Genomic DNA, 17,366 nt, shown 5'->3' on the forward strand with positions numbered 1-17,366 from the left:
CAGCATTGCAGAAGGGGTGGGTCTAAGCTGCTTTTGTGGCTCCAAGATTCTAGCCCCAGCACTAGTTAGATTAATGACATATGCTAGACTAGTGGCAACCTGGAGGCTGCACTAATTTATGTCCAGCTACCCACAGCACTCGGGGCCAATCTGGCAGCAAGGAACAGGTAGATTAACGGGGCCCTGGTCACATTCCTGTTTATCTAGTCATGCCTGCCGGACGATGGGACTACACTAGCTCTACAGCACCTGAGCATTCCCCTTATGCAAGGGAAATTTTTTGCTAGCCAAGTAAGCCGGTGTTCTGGCTTCATTTGAGTAGCACAAAGCACCCAGAGTAGGAGCTAATATCTGTCTGTCCAACTGGAAAACCCTGGCAGGGTCTCTACTGTCTCACAATCTACCCGTGATTTAAACCGTGTATGCAATTAGCAACATTAAATAAATAAATAAAAATATCTAGTGAGTAAAGGATAGCAATAGAGAGAGAAGAGCTTGGACCTCAGTCAATGAACAGTATAGGAAAGGGGATCTCAGGAGCAAAAAATGAAAACACATCTTTTGATGCCGGTACTAGGTTGTTCAAGGGGAGGACATGCCATTGATTTAGGTAATGACATTACAGTTTTCATTTTATTCTCTATTGCTTTTAATACATCCTGATATCTTGATATTTATTACCCACCACTGCTCATTGAACAGAGATCTTAATTAAGTTGGCTAGTGCAACTTGCAGGCAAGTTTTATGGAGGGCTCTCATTTACTGCCATTACACTATAGAATTTACTGGCAAAACTTCCATTGTCACCAGGACTTCAGTGTGAGTGTTGTCTGTGGGAGAGCAGGGTATTAGTCCCCTAGGGAACTATTCTTCCCTCGGTATTGCACATATTTGCTATCCAGATTCCTATGATCACCCTAAATCATTAGGTAAAAACTGTCTGATAGGAGGAGTGCTGGGGGTGTGGCGATCTCGCAGAAGAATGGGAGGTGCACTGAAGCATTCAGAGAGCATTGCAGGAGCATGCTGTATAGCGTTTCTTATGTTGATTGGTGAAAGATGCAGCATTCACTCCCCTCAGCTCAGGTTGCTAGATGCTCACAGGAGGTAGTGCCTTATCCAAGCCGTTGACCTGGCTATCCGTTCCCTGCTGGGGCAATGACTGGACTTCTGCCAGACTTGCTATCCAATTCGCTAAAGCTCAGGGACTGCTAGCATCAGCATGCTGTCTGGGTCCAGCACTACAGTGCTAGGGCTGAGAGGGGCTCAGTGTGTTGTTGTCTGTCTTCCATAGCTCATCCCAGAGGAAAAGCTAGAAAATATCCCAGCATATTAGATCACTGCACTTGCTCTATCATGCAAATCTAATGTAGAATTTGTGCCGAACAGGGGTGATATCTGTTTCACCTTTATGAATATTATATGTCCATGTTCAAATATGTTAAGGGCTGATATAAAGAGGACGGTGATCAATTGTTCTCCGTGTCCACTGAAAATAGGACCAGAAATAATTGGCTTAATCTACAACAAGGGAGATTTAGGTTTGATATTAGGACAGACTAACTATAAAGATAGTTAAACTTTGGAATAGGTTTCCAAGGGAAGTTGTGGAATTCCCATCACTGGAGGTTTTTAAGAACAGATTGGACAAATTAATATGCAAACTAGATACCATTAACTTGGGTTTGAATAGAAACTGGGAGTGGCTGGGTCATTACACATATTGAATCTATTTCCCTAAAGTTAAGTATCCTCATACCTTCTTGTCAACTGTTTAAATTGGCCATCTTGATTATCACTACGAAAGTTGTTTTCTCCTGCTGATAATAGCTCATCTTAACTAATTAGCCTCTTACAGTTTGTATGGCAACTTCCAACTTTTCTGTATGTATATATATTTCTTCTTACTATATGTTCCATTCTATGCATCCGATGAAGTGGGCTGTAGCCCACAAAAGCTTATGCTCTAATAAATTTGTTAGTCTCTAAGGTGCCACAAGGACTCCTGTTCTTTTTGCGGCTACAGACTAACACGGCTGCTACTCTGAAACCTTGTTTTTGAAGAAGTTGTCCTGAGCCATTGCTTTTTACACTGCTCACGAGTACCTAGAGAAGATTCTGTAGCCATACCCAAACCAATTTGGGCTGGCTGAGGTAAATGCAATTGGTGAAACCTAGTGATCCTGTCTAAAGCGGGGTAACTGTGGAGTTCCATTCTGGACAAAGTGCAGTAGAGGTCTGTCAGTACAAAAGAGTGCCCATGGAGAGACAGAGGAGATTCACAGGTGCAGGTTGTCCCTGCATCATGACAGGGTGTAGTACCAAACAGGCACTGTTTTCAGTGATGCTAACCTTACCTGGTGGTGATACAGACTAAACATTCTGTATAAGCATTTAGTAAATGACAGCAGGAAAAGCAGTTGGTTCAATAGGTGTTTTGCTTAGAAATACCTTTATTTTATAAAGCCACAGTTTGCTCTGTAAAGTTTTACCACACTTATAAAAAAGAGGTTGACAATTCTTAGGGGGGAAAAAAGCTGAAAACATTTCTCATAATTCAGGGTTACACAAAGATTATATTTATAATATATATATTTATTTATAATTTGGAGACACTAAAGATGGAACTGCAATACAAGGACAGGTGTGGGGTCATATTTCAGACACTTGCTCATGTCCTACAAATAGTGTTTCTTGACAGAATGGGTTAACAAGGACCATCCCACTGTCTCTGTAATCACCATTGGCTGGGGAGCGTGGCTCAGACAGATGGTCCTAGGAGAAAGAGAGAAAAAGAGCATGAGCTATTTAAATTCTGTTATCTACCCTCGGTGTACATCACAGCACATTGCTGTGTGTGTTTATGGAATATAAAGGAATGTGGTTACATTATAAGATCTATAGAGTTTAACGCCGAGAGAATATGTGCAAATTCTTCAAAGTGTCCCCTAATTTTGGGCGCCCCAATTTCTGGATATCCAGCTTTAGAAAACCAGGCCTTGATTTCCAGAGGTTTTGCCAAACTGCAGTCAATGGGAGCTGTGGGTTGTAAAATCAGACCACTACTTACTCAACTTGGCCACCCAAAAATTGAGTAGCCCAAAATTATAGGCCATTTTATAGAATTTGGCTCTATATGTCATTTTGCTTTCTTCAAATTTTGCAAAAGTAATATTTTGTGAAATTTCATATCCATGATTCCCAGCCAGTCAGCTACAGGAAAGACTCTCCCAAGCCTGCATAGAAGGGAATTATGGGGGAATGAATTCAAAGATATGTTTTCAACCTTTTTTTTTAATGTAACAAGAGCGAATATGTGGTGCCATGGTATCCAGAAAATGTCGATGACATTAACAGTGGAGTCTGTTCCTTTTCCACTTCATATTAGTGACAAGACAGCAAAGAAACATTATAGTTGCGATTCTGGCTTTGGCTAAATTTTCTTATAAAATTAGAAATTGCAGAGCCGCAAACCCCAATGTACTTCCTGGGGTCAGGAATAGGGATCAATAGAAATTTAGTTTTTAAAAACGAATCTCCACTTTTAAAAAAAACAAGGCAAAAATATCCACACATTTTTTCAAAGGGTTGCTATATTTCATATCTATATCTATCCATCTCAGTGCTCCTACATAATCTCAAATGGCCAGCCAGGGGTCCTGGACGTATGAGGGCATTTTGGGAGACTCCCTATGCTGCACTGATCCTTAGTTGCGTTTTTGGCCCCTTGGGGCCACTAGCAGTTCATACAATATATTCTCTAATACTATGTCAAATTCAGTTTTAAATAACTCAAGTTATAGGGCTTCCACCCCTTCTCATTTTGGTGACTATTCCACACCCTAACACAGGGGTGGCCAACCTGAGCCCGAGAAGGAGCCAGAATTTACCAATGTACGTTGCCAAAGAGCCACAGTAATAAGTCAGCAGCCCTGCATCAGCTCTCCCACCCTGCTCCTAGCCCCTCCCACCCACCAGCAGCCCCGGGGATCAGCACCTCCTCCTCCCTCCCCGCACCTCCCGATCAGCTGTTTCATGGCATACAGGAGGCTTGGGGAGGGGGGCGAGGACATGGCAGGCTCACGGGGGGGGGGGGGAAGGGGTGGAGTGGGGGCAGAGCCAAGGGTTGAGCAGTGAGCACCCCTTGGCACATTGGAAAGTTGGCGTCTGTAGCTCCAGCCTCAGCGTTGGTGCCTATACAAGGAGCCGCATATTAACTTCTGAAGAGCCGCATGTGGCTCCGGAGCCACAGGTTGGCCACCCCTGCCCTAAAAGATCTCACCATTAGGAAGTTGTCTCTTGGTGTGGCTAGAGAGGAGTTTGTGGTTTGGTTTTAAATTGAGTTAGATGATTGCCAGTTAACTAAGTTAACCAACAGAATTGTAAATGATAGTCTAGACACTTCCCAAAGGCTTGTTTCTGGACACAAATGTTTGTCACGTACCCAAACCTGACTCACTCAGCTAACTTGAGTTAAAATAGACACTAGTGTAGACAAACCCCTTGAGTTTAATCCTTTATCCTTTGCTTAATTTCATCCATTATTCCCAAGTTTACATTCTTGAACTAAGCCAACTAATTCCTCTTCTTCCAAGCTATCGAACACTTCTCACACCGGTGAGCACCTATCCATGTGAATAGTTCCACTGAAATCAATCAGCATGCTTGGGTAAGTGCTCACCAGTGTAAGTAAGGGTTTCACAGTCTTACTGGCAGGTGTTTACAATTTTCTCTTACTTGTAGAATGCACCCCTGAAACTGTCACAGGAGAAGCTACAGAAACCTCTTGAGAACTGGACGTTCAGACATCTTTTATGTTGTTAACTTCCACTGTGCCATCATCATGATATATGGGTACATTACAGAGATTAAGCTGAACCCCTGTCGACAATAATTGGCACAAATCACACTACTGGCACAAATACCCTGAACCACTCCCACTCATTGAATGGAATGCTATACTCAACTGTAGGCCCAAATTAAGGCAAGGCCAAAGTGAACAACCTTGTGTTGTACTGCTTAACCCAGGGTGTTCAGTCCTAGGAATAGACAGCAAGAGCTTTCTGGAAAAACATAACTTTAACAACAGGACACAGAATCTTTGAGATACAGTAAGTGTGTCATCACATCACACTGGGGTGAGCTTCCTTGAAAGGTTGTTTCTCTGGATGTACATAAAGTTTTCAAAAGAGTTCATTAATATTATTCATCTAGTATGGTTTCAGTAAGGCTTGTCAGTCGCTGGATATGTTACCATGCAACTATGGTACCTCTGAAGTTTCAAGGGACTGGATCTCTCTTGGTAACTCTACAGCATGCCTGTTGAAGTAGTCCATGGTGATAGCATTGTTCCAATAGCTCAGGTTGTTTTCTGGGTTAGATGTCTTTTTCTTCCTCCTCATGCAGCAGACTGTCAGCAGAACTGCTGTTAACAGAAAAATTACAAGAATTTGATAGTTTCTGTGGGAAGTCACTTAGTGACTTGGATTTGTTTCTCAAGACACGTGGCCATATTCAGATATCCTTACTCACATGGAATAGTGTCTTACTCCACTGCTGTTGTGGAGCAAGATGCTACTGAAATGAGCAAGTGTTTCAGAATCTAGCACATACAGAGTATGTTTTGGGCTTTGCAGAAATTGCAGCTTTTACTTACCTTCTGAGGCCACTTTTAGAATTTGCTGCAAGACCCAACCCTCTTGTTTTTGATGAAGCTTTTGCACCATGACTGGAATGATATATATAAACCACAAATAGCTTCTTAGAACTTCAAGAATAGCAGAATACTCCATGAAGTCCACTATAGACCTCACTGCATATATCTGTTCTACCTGTGCAGTACTTAGATCCTGCAGTGAGGAGTATGTTAGCAGATCATAAGTTAGATATATAGACAGACAGACACTGCCAATCAGCTTCAAATACGGATCCCATGAATAAGTTTGTGAGCTAGTATGTTCATTTGGAAAAGCATCTGCTTCAGGTCATGGAACACTGGACATATGCAGTGATGCTGGAATTCATATTACTAGCAGGGTAAATATAATCAGCTTCCATAGCGTGCTGTTGTAACCTAAAGTGACTGAGAAAGAGTTCTCCGGGATTGCTTTCAGTATACTCAAATCTGTTTTGATTTGGATCGAGAGGCTTAATCTTCTTCTTCTTACTTTAAAAAAAAAAAAAAGCTTAATAATCTGGGCAATTTTATTTAAGCCTGCCAAACTCATTTTGCTATATGTACTAATCTCCAATGGTCCATGTAACTGTGGAGATTTAAGCACACCCAGGGGTTTAATTTTCAGTGGGGTTCAGGTCGATCCTTTGTTTTGTAGGTTCAGTTTGTACCTACAAAACTTGTCCCTGCAAAAATAAATTGTGGACACAAATCTAAAGCATTTGTACTTTTAAAGTACCTGATTTACACCCACAATGAGTACCTGGTGATGAATGTACTTTCATTTGCACCTATAAAAAGAAGACTGCCCTTCTGAAAATGTACTCCCTAATGTCTAAATCCCTAATCAGAGAAAACGAGAGAAAATATTCATGAATTAGGAAAAAAATACTTTCTCAGCTCCAGCTAAAGTTACTTATTAGGATTGTAGCCTAAGGGAAAAGAAACAATTTAGAGGGGTCAGAGATGCTTTGTATATTTTGACAAACATAGCAAATGGGCGTTTGCCATGGATCTAGTTTCACATCCCATTTATTCACAGAGAATGTCAATACAAAAGCGTAAAGCTAGAGCTCTGTTTAAAATAGAGTAAGCTACAACAGAGGAATTGTTCATGGGTTGAGTTCAGGCAGTCTCTGTCTTAGTCACAGCAACAGACATGCTTATACTGTAAATCTCTTTATTAAAATAATGGAAAAATATTTCATACCATGCTTGCACATTTCAAAACAGCAGGCCATTATGACGCTATTATCCAGACTTGCCTCAATTTATCCATTACTAGTAACTTCACTTCCAGTGCATGAATTTCCTTAGGGTTTGATTGTGCAACCCTTAGTCACGCTGGTGAGCACTGCGTGAGCAGTCCCACTGAAATCAATTGAATTGCTCTGCCTGAGAAAGTACTCAGTCATAAAAATTGCACAGGCGGATCCTTATCTTTTCAGACTATTCAACCAGTGTCAATAACCACTAGATGTCTCCACTCTGCCCTGGAGGCATGTTAAGACTGGAAAGTGAAGTGGAACATGTAGTTATCCCCATTGGTAGGCTATATAAAGTGAGCATAATAACAACAATACTCCTTCAATTTTCCTAGCTGCTATGTAGTGGGTGCTCTGTAAATGCCTAAAATAGATAGAATTTTTAAAGTTGCCTGGAGATTTAATGACAGGACTGCCATTAAAATCAGTTGGAGATGTATGGTTAAATTCTGGGCAGATCTTTTGAAAAATCTAGGATTTATAGTCTGTACAATTATGTCGCTATTGTCAGTGAAATATGAGGTTTGTCTCTGAGAACTGGAGAAACAGTGGTAGTATGAGCAGTGAGAAATTTGTATTTATTCAAAAGGAAATGGCATCATAAATGTGTCCTGGGCTATCTTGTACTTCCTCTATGAACATACTTTCTCTCCTCTCCCCCACCCTCCATTATGTTTTTGGAATGTGAACTTGGGGCTAGATCCACAAAGGGACTTAACTGCCTGTCACTCAGGTGCCTAAATTCAACATTTTAGTGACACTGAGCTCTTCAAAACTCCTACTCAGCTGCCACCTAATCCTGGAGGTGCCTAAAGTTCCTAGGCCCTTATGTTTCCACTGCTAAAGTCCTCAGGGCACCTAAATGTCTGCCAGTTAACATGCCCACAGGAGCCTGTGTCCTGACATCTCTGTGTTCAAGCCTGAGCTGCAACAGAATTCTCAAACTAGGTGTTCCCCCACCACTGGGGCCCTGCTTCAGGCAGGGATTCAAACCTACAGCGCCCACATCCCAGGAAAGTGACCTGGCTAGTGGGCTGTTAGATATAATGAGGATCCCCACCTTCTTCTCAGTTTTTTTGCAAGAAAGGACTGGCAGGGCTTAGGTGCCTAACTCCTGGAGAAAGTTCACAGCTGTGAATCCTGAGTGGAGGCAGGCACCTAACTCTCTGAGAGGGGACTTAGGCCCCACCCCTCTCCTGAGCATTCCATACCAGCTGGCTGGCGGGGGTGTCTCACAGCTCAGTTTGCTGGCTTCTGGGAACCCCTGCTTAGGTGCCATGCTCTCCCTGTGCATGGTATAGAGAGCCTGGGCACTTCACTTAGGGCTCTAGATTCCACTAGGCAGGGTGCCTAAAAGTTAGGCATTGCAACGTCTAAGGCCAGGGCCGTCCCTAGGCATACCCAGAATACGCAGCTGCATAGGGCACCATGACATTTGGGGCACCAGCTCTGGCGACCAGCCCTATCCCTTGGCCGGCCGGCCGGCCGGCCGCCCTCCGGGCTGTGCCCACTGCAAGGGGCACGACCGCCCCTAGGCGGGTGTGGAGCCCCGGACAACTCCCTCCGCCCCACCTCTTAGCCTTCCCGCCTCCTCCGCCCCACCCCCATTCCACCTCTTCCCCCAGCGACCCCGCACTCCCTGGCAGCGGAGGGAAGCGGAGCAACCTGGCCCCAGCCCGCTCTACTCCGCCAGCTCCCAGCCACCTCGCTCTGCTTCCCGCCGCTGGTGAGGGCGGGGGAGACCCCCTCCCCCGAGCGACACGACTCGGGCGGGGGGAGCGGAACGGGCTGGGGCCGGGTCGCTCCGCTTCCCACTGCCGGTGAGTGCGGGCCTGGGGGAAAGGACCGCCCCCCTCACTCCCTGGCGGCGGGAAGCGGAGCGGCGCGGCCACAGCCCGCTCCGCTTCCCTCGCCCCGGCCCCAGCTGTGTCGCTCGCGGGGGGGAAGCACCATCTCACCGCCAGTGGGAAGTGGAGCACCGCGGCTGGGGCCAGGCTGCTCCGCTTCCTGCCGGTGAGGGGGGGACCCCTTCCCCCAAACCTCCTCCCCTGAGTGACGCGGCTGGGGCCGGGGCGAGGGAAACGGAGCAGGCTGCTCCTGGTCCCCTGCTAATCCTCTGGGGCCCCCCAAAGTGGCCCCCCACAGCTCCTGCCTTCCGGGCCCCACAGGCCTTGAGCGCAGCCCAGACCCTGGCGGTGGGGGGGCAAGGAGCGGGTACCCCCCCCGCGGAAGCCTGGGGCTGCATATGGCTAGGGACGGCCCTATCTTAAGTCCCTTTGTGGATCAAACACTTAGCTCTTCTGAGTACTGCCGGATTGAAAGGCCAGAAGAATGAAGTCCTGTGTTTATGACAGATTAAGTATAGCAGCAGTGAAAGATCCCCTATGCTGTCTTTTCAAGGTGCTTGAACCCTAAGCAGGAGAGACTGTTTTATGAAGGGGATTTCTGTCTCTGGGCTCATTCAGTCCTTGGCCGCTCTGCTGAGACTCACCACAGTTAACACTTATTGGCACGCTGGTTGGCAAAGTTTATTTTTTTAAAAAAGTAATGTAACATAACACTTATATCTAAATGTACTTCATAAAAGTGGGTATAAAACTACAGTATTATACCAATTATACAGATGGGGAAACCGAGGCAGGAGCAGGTATAAGTGACTTGCCAACTCACAATACTGGGAATAGAACCCGGCTCTGTTGGGTCCTAATCTAGTGTTTCATTTACCAGAGTGCTTGGGGGAACCTATACACGGTTATCTTATTATCTGTATTATGGAAACACCCAGAGTGTTCCAGGACCTTTCCGTTCATACAATCTAAGACAGCAACTCCCAAACTTTACTGGTTCACATACCACCTTCTTTAAAAATTGTGAAATGAATGGATGGATCATCAAGCATGTGTACCCAAGTTTGGGAACCCCTGATCTAGGCTGTCAGACAGGAAACCCTAAATGGATGAAACGCACAAAACACAGTAGAGGTGGTTTGAAAATATGAGGTAACAGTAAAGATAACAGAGTAGAGTAGAAAAAAAAAAAGTCACAGCTTCCATCTTGCTTTTTCTATAATGTGTCTTGTATTCTAGTGAAGACTAGAAATTAGTATTGTTTAACTAATGCTGCAACATCACATTTCTTTTAGTGAGGTGTGAATCTGTTTGGATAAAATAAGAACCAACTACAGCTTTCCCTCAAAAATTTACCTGAACCCTCAGCAAAGCTTGATTGACCTTTCCCTCTCTATTATATTTCATTTTTTGCATAGTCTCTAACTATAAGACAAGTTTTCCAGAACTCAGATCATTCTTGTAGTTCTTTTCTGAACCCTTTCCAATTTCCAGTATTATTTTTCAACTGTGAATACCAGAACTAAACAAAACATTCCAGTAATGGTCTTACTAATGCCATATACAGCAATAATACCATCTCTCTACTCCTATTCGATACTCCCCTTCTTATGCATCCAAGGGCTGTGTTTGCCCTCTTCACTATTTAATATTATTATATTACTGCATCAAAAAAAAAACCCCTATGTTATAAGAACTTTAAGGCTGCAAAATCAAACATTCAAAAATTAGGAAATGCCAGATTTAAGGATGTCTCTGCTACCTTAATTCTGCCTCCCTTCTGCATTATGATAGTCTTTAATTGCATGATCACATTGTATTTTCCACAGGATCACTGCCTCATTCAGTGAATGAGTACTTATTCAATATTTCTTTTTATCCTTATTCAGTGTGTGGCCCTAAACCTTATTCACCACACAAACCTTAATGAATTTTCTTCACAATGCCCCTGTGATATTACGTGGTAGTATTATCCTCATTTTAGAACTGGGGAATTGAGACACAGAGATAAAGGTTACAATTGGTAAAAGTACCCACTCATTTAAGGTGCACAACTTGAGACGCTAAGGGCCTGATTTTTCAGAGTACTTAACAGTTTTATAGCACATTATATATTCAGATCACAGCTGTGAATGCCCTGCATTTCTGCAAATCTAGCACCAAGTGTCTCATGGTAGGCACCAAGAAAATGAGGAACATACAATTAGTGGCCAGCTGTGAACACTTTTTGGTTTGAGTGACTTGCCTGGCATCACATAGGAACTCTGTGTAAGAGAGAGGGATAGAATCAAATTTTCCAGGGTAGTACTGAACTGCCTTAACCATGAGATGATCCTTTCCCTCCCTGCAATCCCTTGCCTCCAACTTCTGCAACAAATTAGGAAGTAGTCCTACAGACAATAACCTCCTTCACTACACAACACTTATACATTCCCAGAGCAGGTCTAGCATGTTACTCCTGAGGAAATTCGGCACCAAAAAATTAAATATTCTGCACACAAAAATTAAAAATGCTGCGCACAATATTTTAAAATTCTGGAAAATTCTGCTTATTATATTTGTCAAAATAACACAATATAACCACACCATTTTTATTATTTGCTGACAAGTATTTTGAAATAAATTACAAAAATAATTGAAAATGGTGTGATTATACTCTTGTTGTGTTTCTGTGTTATTTTAACAATATGCAGAACTTTGCAGAATTTTAAAATATTGTGCACAGAATTTTTAAATTTTTTTGTGCAGAATATTTAATTTTTTGGTGTAGAATTCCCTCAAAAGTATCAAGGTTCTGTGTGGTGCAATCTGGGTGCAGGCAGCTCAGTGGAGGATCTAGGTGCAGGGGGGAATCTGGATGCACAGGGGCTCAGTGCGGGGTTCTGGGTGCAGGGGGAATGAGACTCTGTAGGGGAGTCCAGGTGAAGGTGGTTAGGGCTGTGCAGGGGAGGACTGCGGGAGTGGGGCTTGATGGTGGGAGGTCAGGGTGAAGCTGATTGGGGTTCAGTGGGGTGGAGGTCCAGGTGTGGGGGACTCCTGATGCAGGGGATGATGCTTGGCAGGGTAGGGGATTGGGGGGCTTTGTGGAAGGGGGGTTCCGGATGTGCAGCTGGGGGGAGGGGTCACTGTACAGGGAGCTGCTCCCCCGTCCACCCAGGGGAAGTTTCTGGGGCTTGATCTGACCCAGTCCCGGCTGCTCCATGCAAGGGAGGGGGAACTCCATCTCCATCCTCCCCATCTCCCGCCCAGCTGGGACTAATGTCCCTGGGTGGCCGTGGCATCCCCAGACCCCTCTCCCCGACTGCCCGAACAGACATGTCTGAGCTGCAGAGCTGCCAGGGAGGGGTCATTGAGTACTGGTGCAGTGGCTCTTTGCTTCCCCACAGAAACCTTTTTCTTCAAGGAAGCAGAAAGGAATCTGTGGGGGGGAGGGGGCATTTTTCTGCTGCTCCACAGGGGCACAGAATTTCCCCAAGAGTAGCATGTGCACTGAGAGGCAAGGGAACTGTGGAAATAGGCAGTAAGAGGCTCTGCTTACAATTATAATCCCTACACATAAGTGGGGTGAATTAAGGTTGCATGGGCAACTTTTAAATCTGACATCTGCTAACTTTTGAGAACTTGACTTTACAACTTTACCATTCTTTTCACATTGTTTTTTAAATGTAATTTCCTTACTTTAAAAAAATTTGGAAAAAATCTAGAAATTCCATCATGTGGAACCATACTGACCCCCAGCTTGGGTTATTAGCAGTATTTGGACCTTTATAGCACAGACCACTACCACTTAGCTAATGGAGTAACTGGTGGTAGTAGTAGAAGATTAAATATGGGGATCAGCTTCTAGAGGAGGTCGAGACTCACTCTTTGCCAGGGGTTTCACATATATGTGCGGACAATAGAGATACGTAGAGACTCAGGACTCTTGGGTTCAGTTGCAGGTTCTGGAGAGTAGTGTGTTTTTCCAAAGTTATAGACCCTTCTGTCCCTGTATCCTCCACAAGTTTATCTCTGTACACCTTTTTTCCTATCTATCCATTCCTAGCTCTTGTCCCCTCTTCCTCAGCTATAATCTTCCCTCCTATTGACACCTATATTCCCCTCAGTACCCTGTCCCCCTCCCCTTCTGCTGCTTCCCTGACTGGCTCCTATCTCCCACTGCTTCCCCCCATATCTTTTGGCTACTGTTCCCCCCTTTGAAAAAAGAACAGGAGTACTTGTGGCACCTTAGAGACTAACAAATTTATTTGAGCATAAGCTTTCGTGAGCTACAGCTCGCTACACTGTCTCTCTCATTCCTCACCCCTCTTCATTCTAAACCAGGCTGCTTTCTTCTTCTACTCAATACCTGGCTGTCAGCAGTGGAAGCACGAGGAGCACGAGAGAGAGAGTCTCCCTGTTCTCTTTCCTGGGGTCTACTGCTATTGTGAATTGCCGGGAAAGTCCTGCTCAGGCCAGGCCCTGCAGCCCCATGGTGGAGTACACACAGTGTAGTCTGCACATAGGAGCTGTGGAGGGCTGGGGCATGCTCAGTGCAGACAGAATCTTTGGAGACTTTAGCAGCTTTACTCTAACAAGTTTCCCTTGATCATGTGTGAGCTGAGTTTTTTTTTTTTTAAAGGCTCATACCTTGTGAAAATAGTCTTTCATGGGAACAGTAAAAGCCACATCTCTCTCTCTCTCACACACACACACACAAATTTCAAGTCCCTGCTCCAAAGCATGGAGACACTAGAGCATCTAAAAAAATAATGCACTGATTGTAAGAATAATGTGAGCAAAACAATGGATTTTTCCTTAATCTCACCCGCAGAAACAGCTCAATTGTTTTGGCTGAAACTTTCAAAACAAAAAGCAACCCCCCTCCCCAGAAAAATTCAGCCCGAGGCAAGCACCGAGAGTGGAAAATTTCAACTCAAGTGGTTTATCTTTTGCAAAGTTATATGCAACTGAAAACAGGATCTTAGAGTGTGTGTATATATATATATATATATGAGACAAAGAAGACTAACCAAACTACTACTAACTATACTATGAAACTTAAAACTATTTCTCTTTTGTCACAGACATTGGGACGCGGCTACAGAGCTCCATGTCAGGCCGGAGATGGTTGAGAAGGAACCGAGGGGGTTGGGCCGTGCGTGTGATAGATGAGGCGCCAATGGCGCTGCGAGACCACCACTGGGCATGCGCGACCCAGACGGACACTGCTGCTGAAATTCTCCGATCAGTGGCACAGGGGCGCACCAACACCTGAAGTGGAGCATCCACAGGGGGACACATCTCGAGGAACCTCAATTAGAGTATCAGGTGAGTAACCTTCTCTTATAATAGGAAGTGCCCAGCAACTTTAACAATAGGTTTTACTACCTACACTGCCTATATTATTATACTATCTTAGCTATATTACTATTATTATTGAAGTTCTTTACTGACAAACAGCTGCTTCCAGCTGGACACAGGATTCACTGCTGAGGCTTATGTCTACACTATGAGTTAGGGGTGTGATTCCTCTGCTTGTATATAGATACTTGCTCGAATAAATAGCAGTGTAGCTGCGGTAGCCTGGTAGCAGCAGCAGAGACACCCTTGAGCCATGCCGAGAACGCATCCACCGGTTTCAGGCAGGTTTGGACTGGGCATGGCTCAGCTGTGCCTCTGCTGCTGCTACCAGTGCCACTGTGGCTACAGTGTATTTATACTAGCGCTTGACCGATGGGCGCTCGCGTGAGTACGTGTCCATGAGCAGGGGAATCGCACCCCTAGCGAGTAGTGCGGAAACAGCCTAAATCTCAGTCTGATCTCACTTACAGTGGTGCAATACATCTGCATGAAACAGGGTGAACTCAGAATCAGGGCCGGAGTATCTATCTCTTGGGAGAACTAGACCACAGGACAAACTTTCGTAAATTCTTCAATGAAGGTTGGCAAAAGGCACTTTTGAGCATTCCCCAGGCGATGAAATATGAGCTAGGCAGAGCTGGATCCAAGGCAATACTTCATATGTTCTTGGGTTCTGCTGATGTTTCCACACTGCAAGCCAGCCTCCCTCTCACATTTTCTGTTATCAGCAGAACTGGCTAAAGGAATGTACTGCTGTGCGTCCAACAGCCAGGTTTGTATTCTTCTACATTTAATCATGTCACTTGGTAATTACAGAAGGATTTTTTTCACTTTTTTTTTTTTTTTTTTAAAGAACTTGGAACTTGAGGGATCAGTGATGTGAGTTTTAAAATCATTTCACAACACATCCTGCATTGCGGCTGGGAGTGCGAGAGAGACCAAAAATAATGTTCAAAGCTGCCTGAAGGACATCACAAAAAACTGTGACAAGTTGAAAATAGCGATCTCATTGTTCTGTGGCACTTTGGGAACATAACAGTATTTAGCCCTTTTTATCTGTGGGTCTCAAAGGGGAGTTATTAGTCTTACCCTCATTGTCTAGCTGGTGAAACTGAGGCACTGAAGCAACTCTCACAAGGTCACATAGGAGAGCTGGACATAAACCCCCAGTCCACAAATTCCCAGGCTGGGCTACTAAACTATTCTGTGTCATGATAGGTGATACTGTGCATTGATTGATGCAGTTAACCACTGAATGGCATTCCCTGTCATATGCCAGGGAGACTTAAGAAGTTTGATGTAGCCCTGAAAACAGGTACTTGTAGATTTGGTGGATATTGTGACACTGTCACCTTTACATTAGCTATGGTCTGAGATAGCAGTGTTCAGATATGGACTGGAATTAGGTTTATAGTGGGTTTCGGTTTGAGGGCAGACTAAGGCTAGGGTGCTGGTTCACATTTGAGTTGGGGAGATCCTATGCTACTCACTTGCCTCCTGATGCTTGGCAAATTTCCATCTGATGAGCAGGATCAGTGAAAATGTAGGTGGCTGCTTGAGGATTTTTAATCCCCTGGGGACAAGTAGTGCAGTTCCTGCCAAAACCCTTATGACTCCTCTTCCCTTGGACTTGAGGAGATGAGAACTGAAGGAGCTGTGTAGTTTCCCCTTCTTCTGGTTCCATGGGATAGGAAAGTGAAGGCACCTCCAGAGGCTCCTTAGTTAGCAGTAGATCCACATAATATAGAGAAAACCACTCCTGCAGGTAATCTAGCTGACCCTCATGGTAACAGTTGGGGGTGGGGGAAGTGCTAGAGTGGAGTATGTGGGTCATGCTCTGTATGTGGGGCACCCAGAGCAGTGATGTCTCCTCCTCCCAACATATTGTATGTCTCTGTACCTATGCACAAAAGAACTACTTCTCAAAGAAGGCCCTTCTAGGGGTCTCATCAGTTACCTGGGGAAAAGTGCTGCTCCTGCAGGTTGATAGGAGTAGTAGTAGAGATTATAAGTGTCATGCTCCTCTAGAAAAATGTGTGCATTCGCTTTGTGAAAGCATCCTCAAGAGTCAATTGATTTGAGAGGTCTTATTCTAGAAAGCTTCATTTATGGGCAAATGAGGTTCTGTAGCTGGGGACCACCTGAAGTAGAGGGAATGATACTTTACACACAGTGTGATACCAGAAAGCCTTTGGAACGTGCTGGAAAGTTCTCATATTTTGTTTTGGCTAAATCTGCAGGGCTACTGATGGAACACACTTCTCCTCATTGAGGTGGGAGCTGGGTTAATTTGACTCCTGCCTCTCTCTCTCCTCTCTTTCTGTTGTGCAAAGGCACCAATTTCCTCCCCATACCTGTTTCTCCTTCCCTTTCTTTAGGGAGTTGGCAATGCCAAGTGCTGGCAGGCCCTACCTGTATCTCAGCGGATAGGGAGACTCGTACTCCCTGGCAGACTTCTCAGCATGTAACTGTTGGGTCAGTGCCAGTTTCTACACCTCTGTTCAGCCCTCCCAATTCATGCTGCCTTCACCCTGCTGGTTCCCCATCAGAGCTGGGAACTGGTAGCTGAAGAACACCCTTAACAAAAGTTCTGCCTCTCAGAGTCAATCTTCCTTCCCCTTACTCACTGCTCAGTCCTGCCTTAGGCACCTAAGGTGCTGAACACCTTAGAATGGGCCAGTGGCCTAAGAATTTAAGATTCGATAGACTTGACTTGGAGCTGAGTCAAAACACACTATATTTTCCCACCCCTTATCACCCAAAAAGGGAGATGGACTGCATTCAGTTTATTTTGCACACTGCATATAGCTGTGAGACCTTTTCATTGCAACACCACCCCTTGAAGATACCCATAGCAAATCTGTTAGTTGTAGGTCATTTTTTTTTACTATACTATAACGTGTTCCTTAACATCAAATTCTGAAGTTCATCTTTTCTCAAAATTAGGAACAACCACTACTTTTCATCTATAGTCACCTCTGCCTGGAGATTGGAATGAAGGACTTTATATATTTGTTTGCAAACACCTTGTTTCCTGAAGATGGCAGCAATGTCTTTACTATGCAATACACCCAGCTTCATCAGGTGGTTTTGTAGCAGAGCTACAGTACCAACTGTTCATTTCCACTGTGTCTGAGGATACATATGAGCATGTGAGAGGTTCAGAAGACAACGCTTCCTCGGTTGTGAAATGGAAAGGCCTGTTGTAGCTCCCTGGTGCCATCAGGGAAAACGTT

At 44.6% G+C, this 17,366-nt stretch overlaps 1 protein-coding gene across 5 annotated transcripts in view; it reads right to left on the reverse strand.

Annotated features, from left to right (window-relative positions):
- Window positions 1–2,529: 2,529 nt before the first annotated feature.
- The window catches only part of TMEM108 (transmembrane protein 108), a 234,263-nt gene continuing 219,426 nt past the window's right edge, over window positions 2,530–17,366 (reverse strand). For 3 of the 5 annotated variants that reach the window (XM_074945536.1, XM_074945537.1, XM_074945539.1), the window contains 2 exons: window positions 5,272–5,426; window positions 2,531–2,776 (listed from right to left, as the gene is read on the reverse strand). In XM_074945536.1, coding sequence (XP_074801637.1) covers window positions 2,654–2,776; window positions 5,272–5,426 — 278 coding nt within the window. In that variant the 3' untranslated portion in view covers window positions 2,531–2,653. Of the gene's footprint in view, window positions 2,777–5,255; window positions 5,427–17,366 lie in introns of all 5 variants that reach the window. The other 2 variants (XM_074945538.1, XM_074945540.1) reach the window with 2 other exon arrangements.

This window comes from Natator depressus, chromosome 2, assembly GCF_965152275.1.
Source record: "Natator depressus isolate rNatDep1 chromosome 2, rNatDep2.hap1, whole genome shotgun sequence".
Lineage (NCBI taxonomy): Eukaryota > Metazoa > Chordata > Testudines > Cheloniidae > Natator > Natator depressus.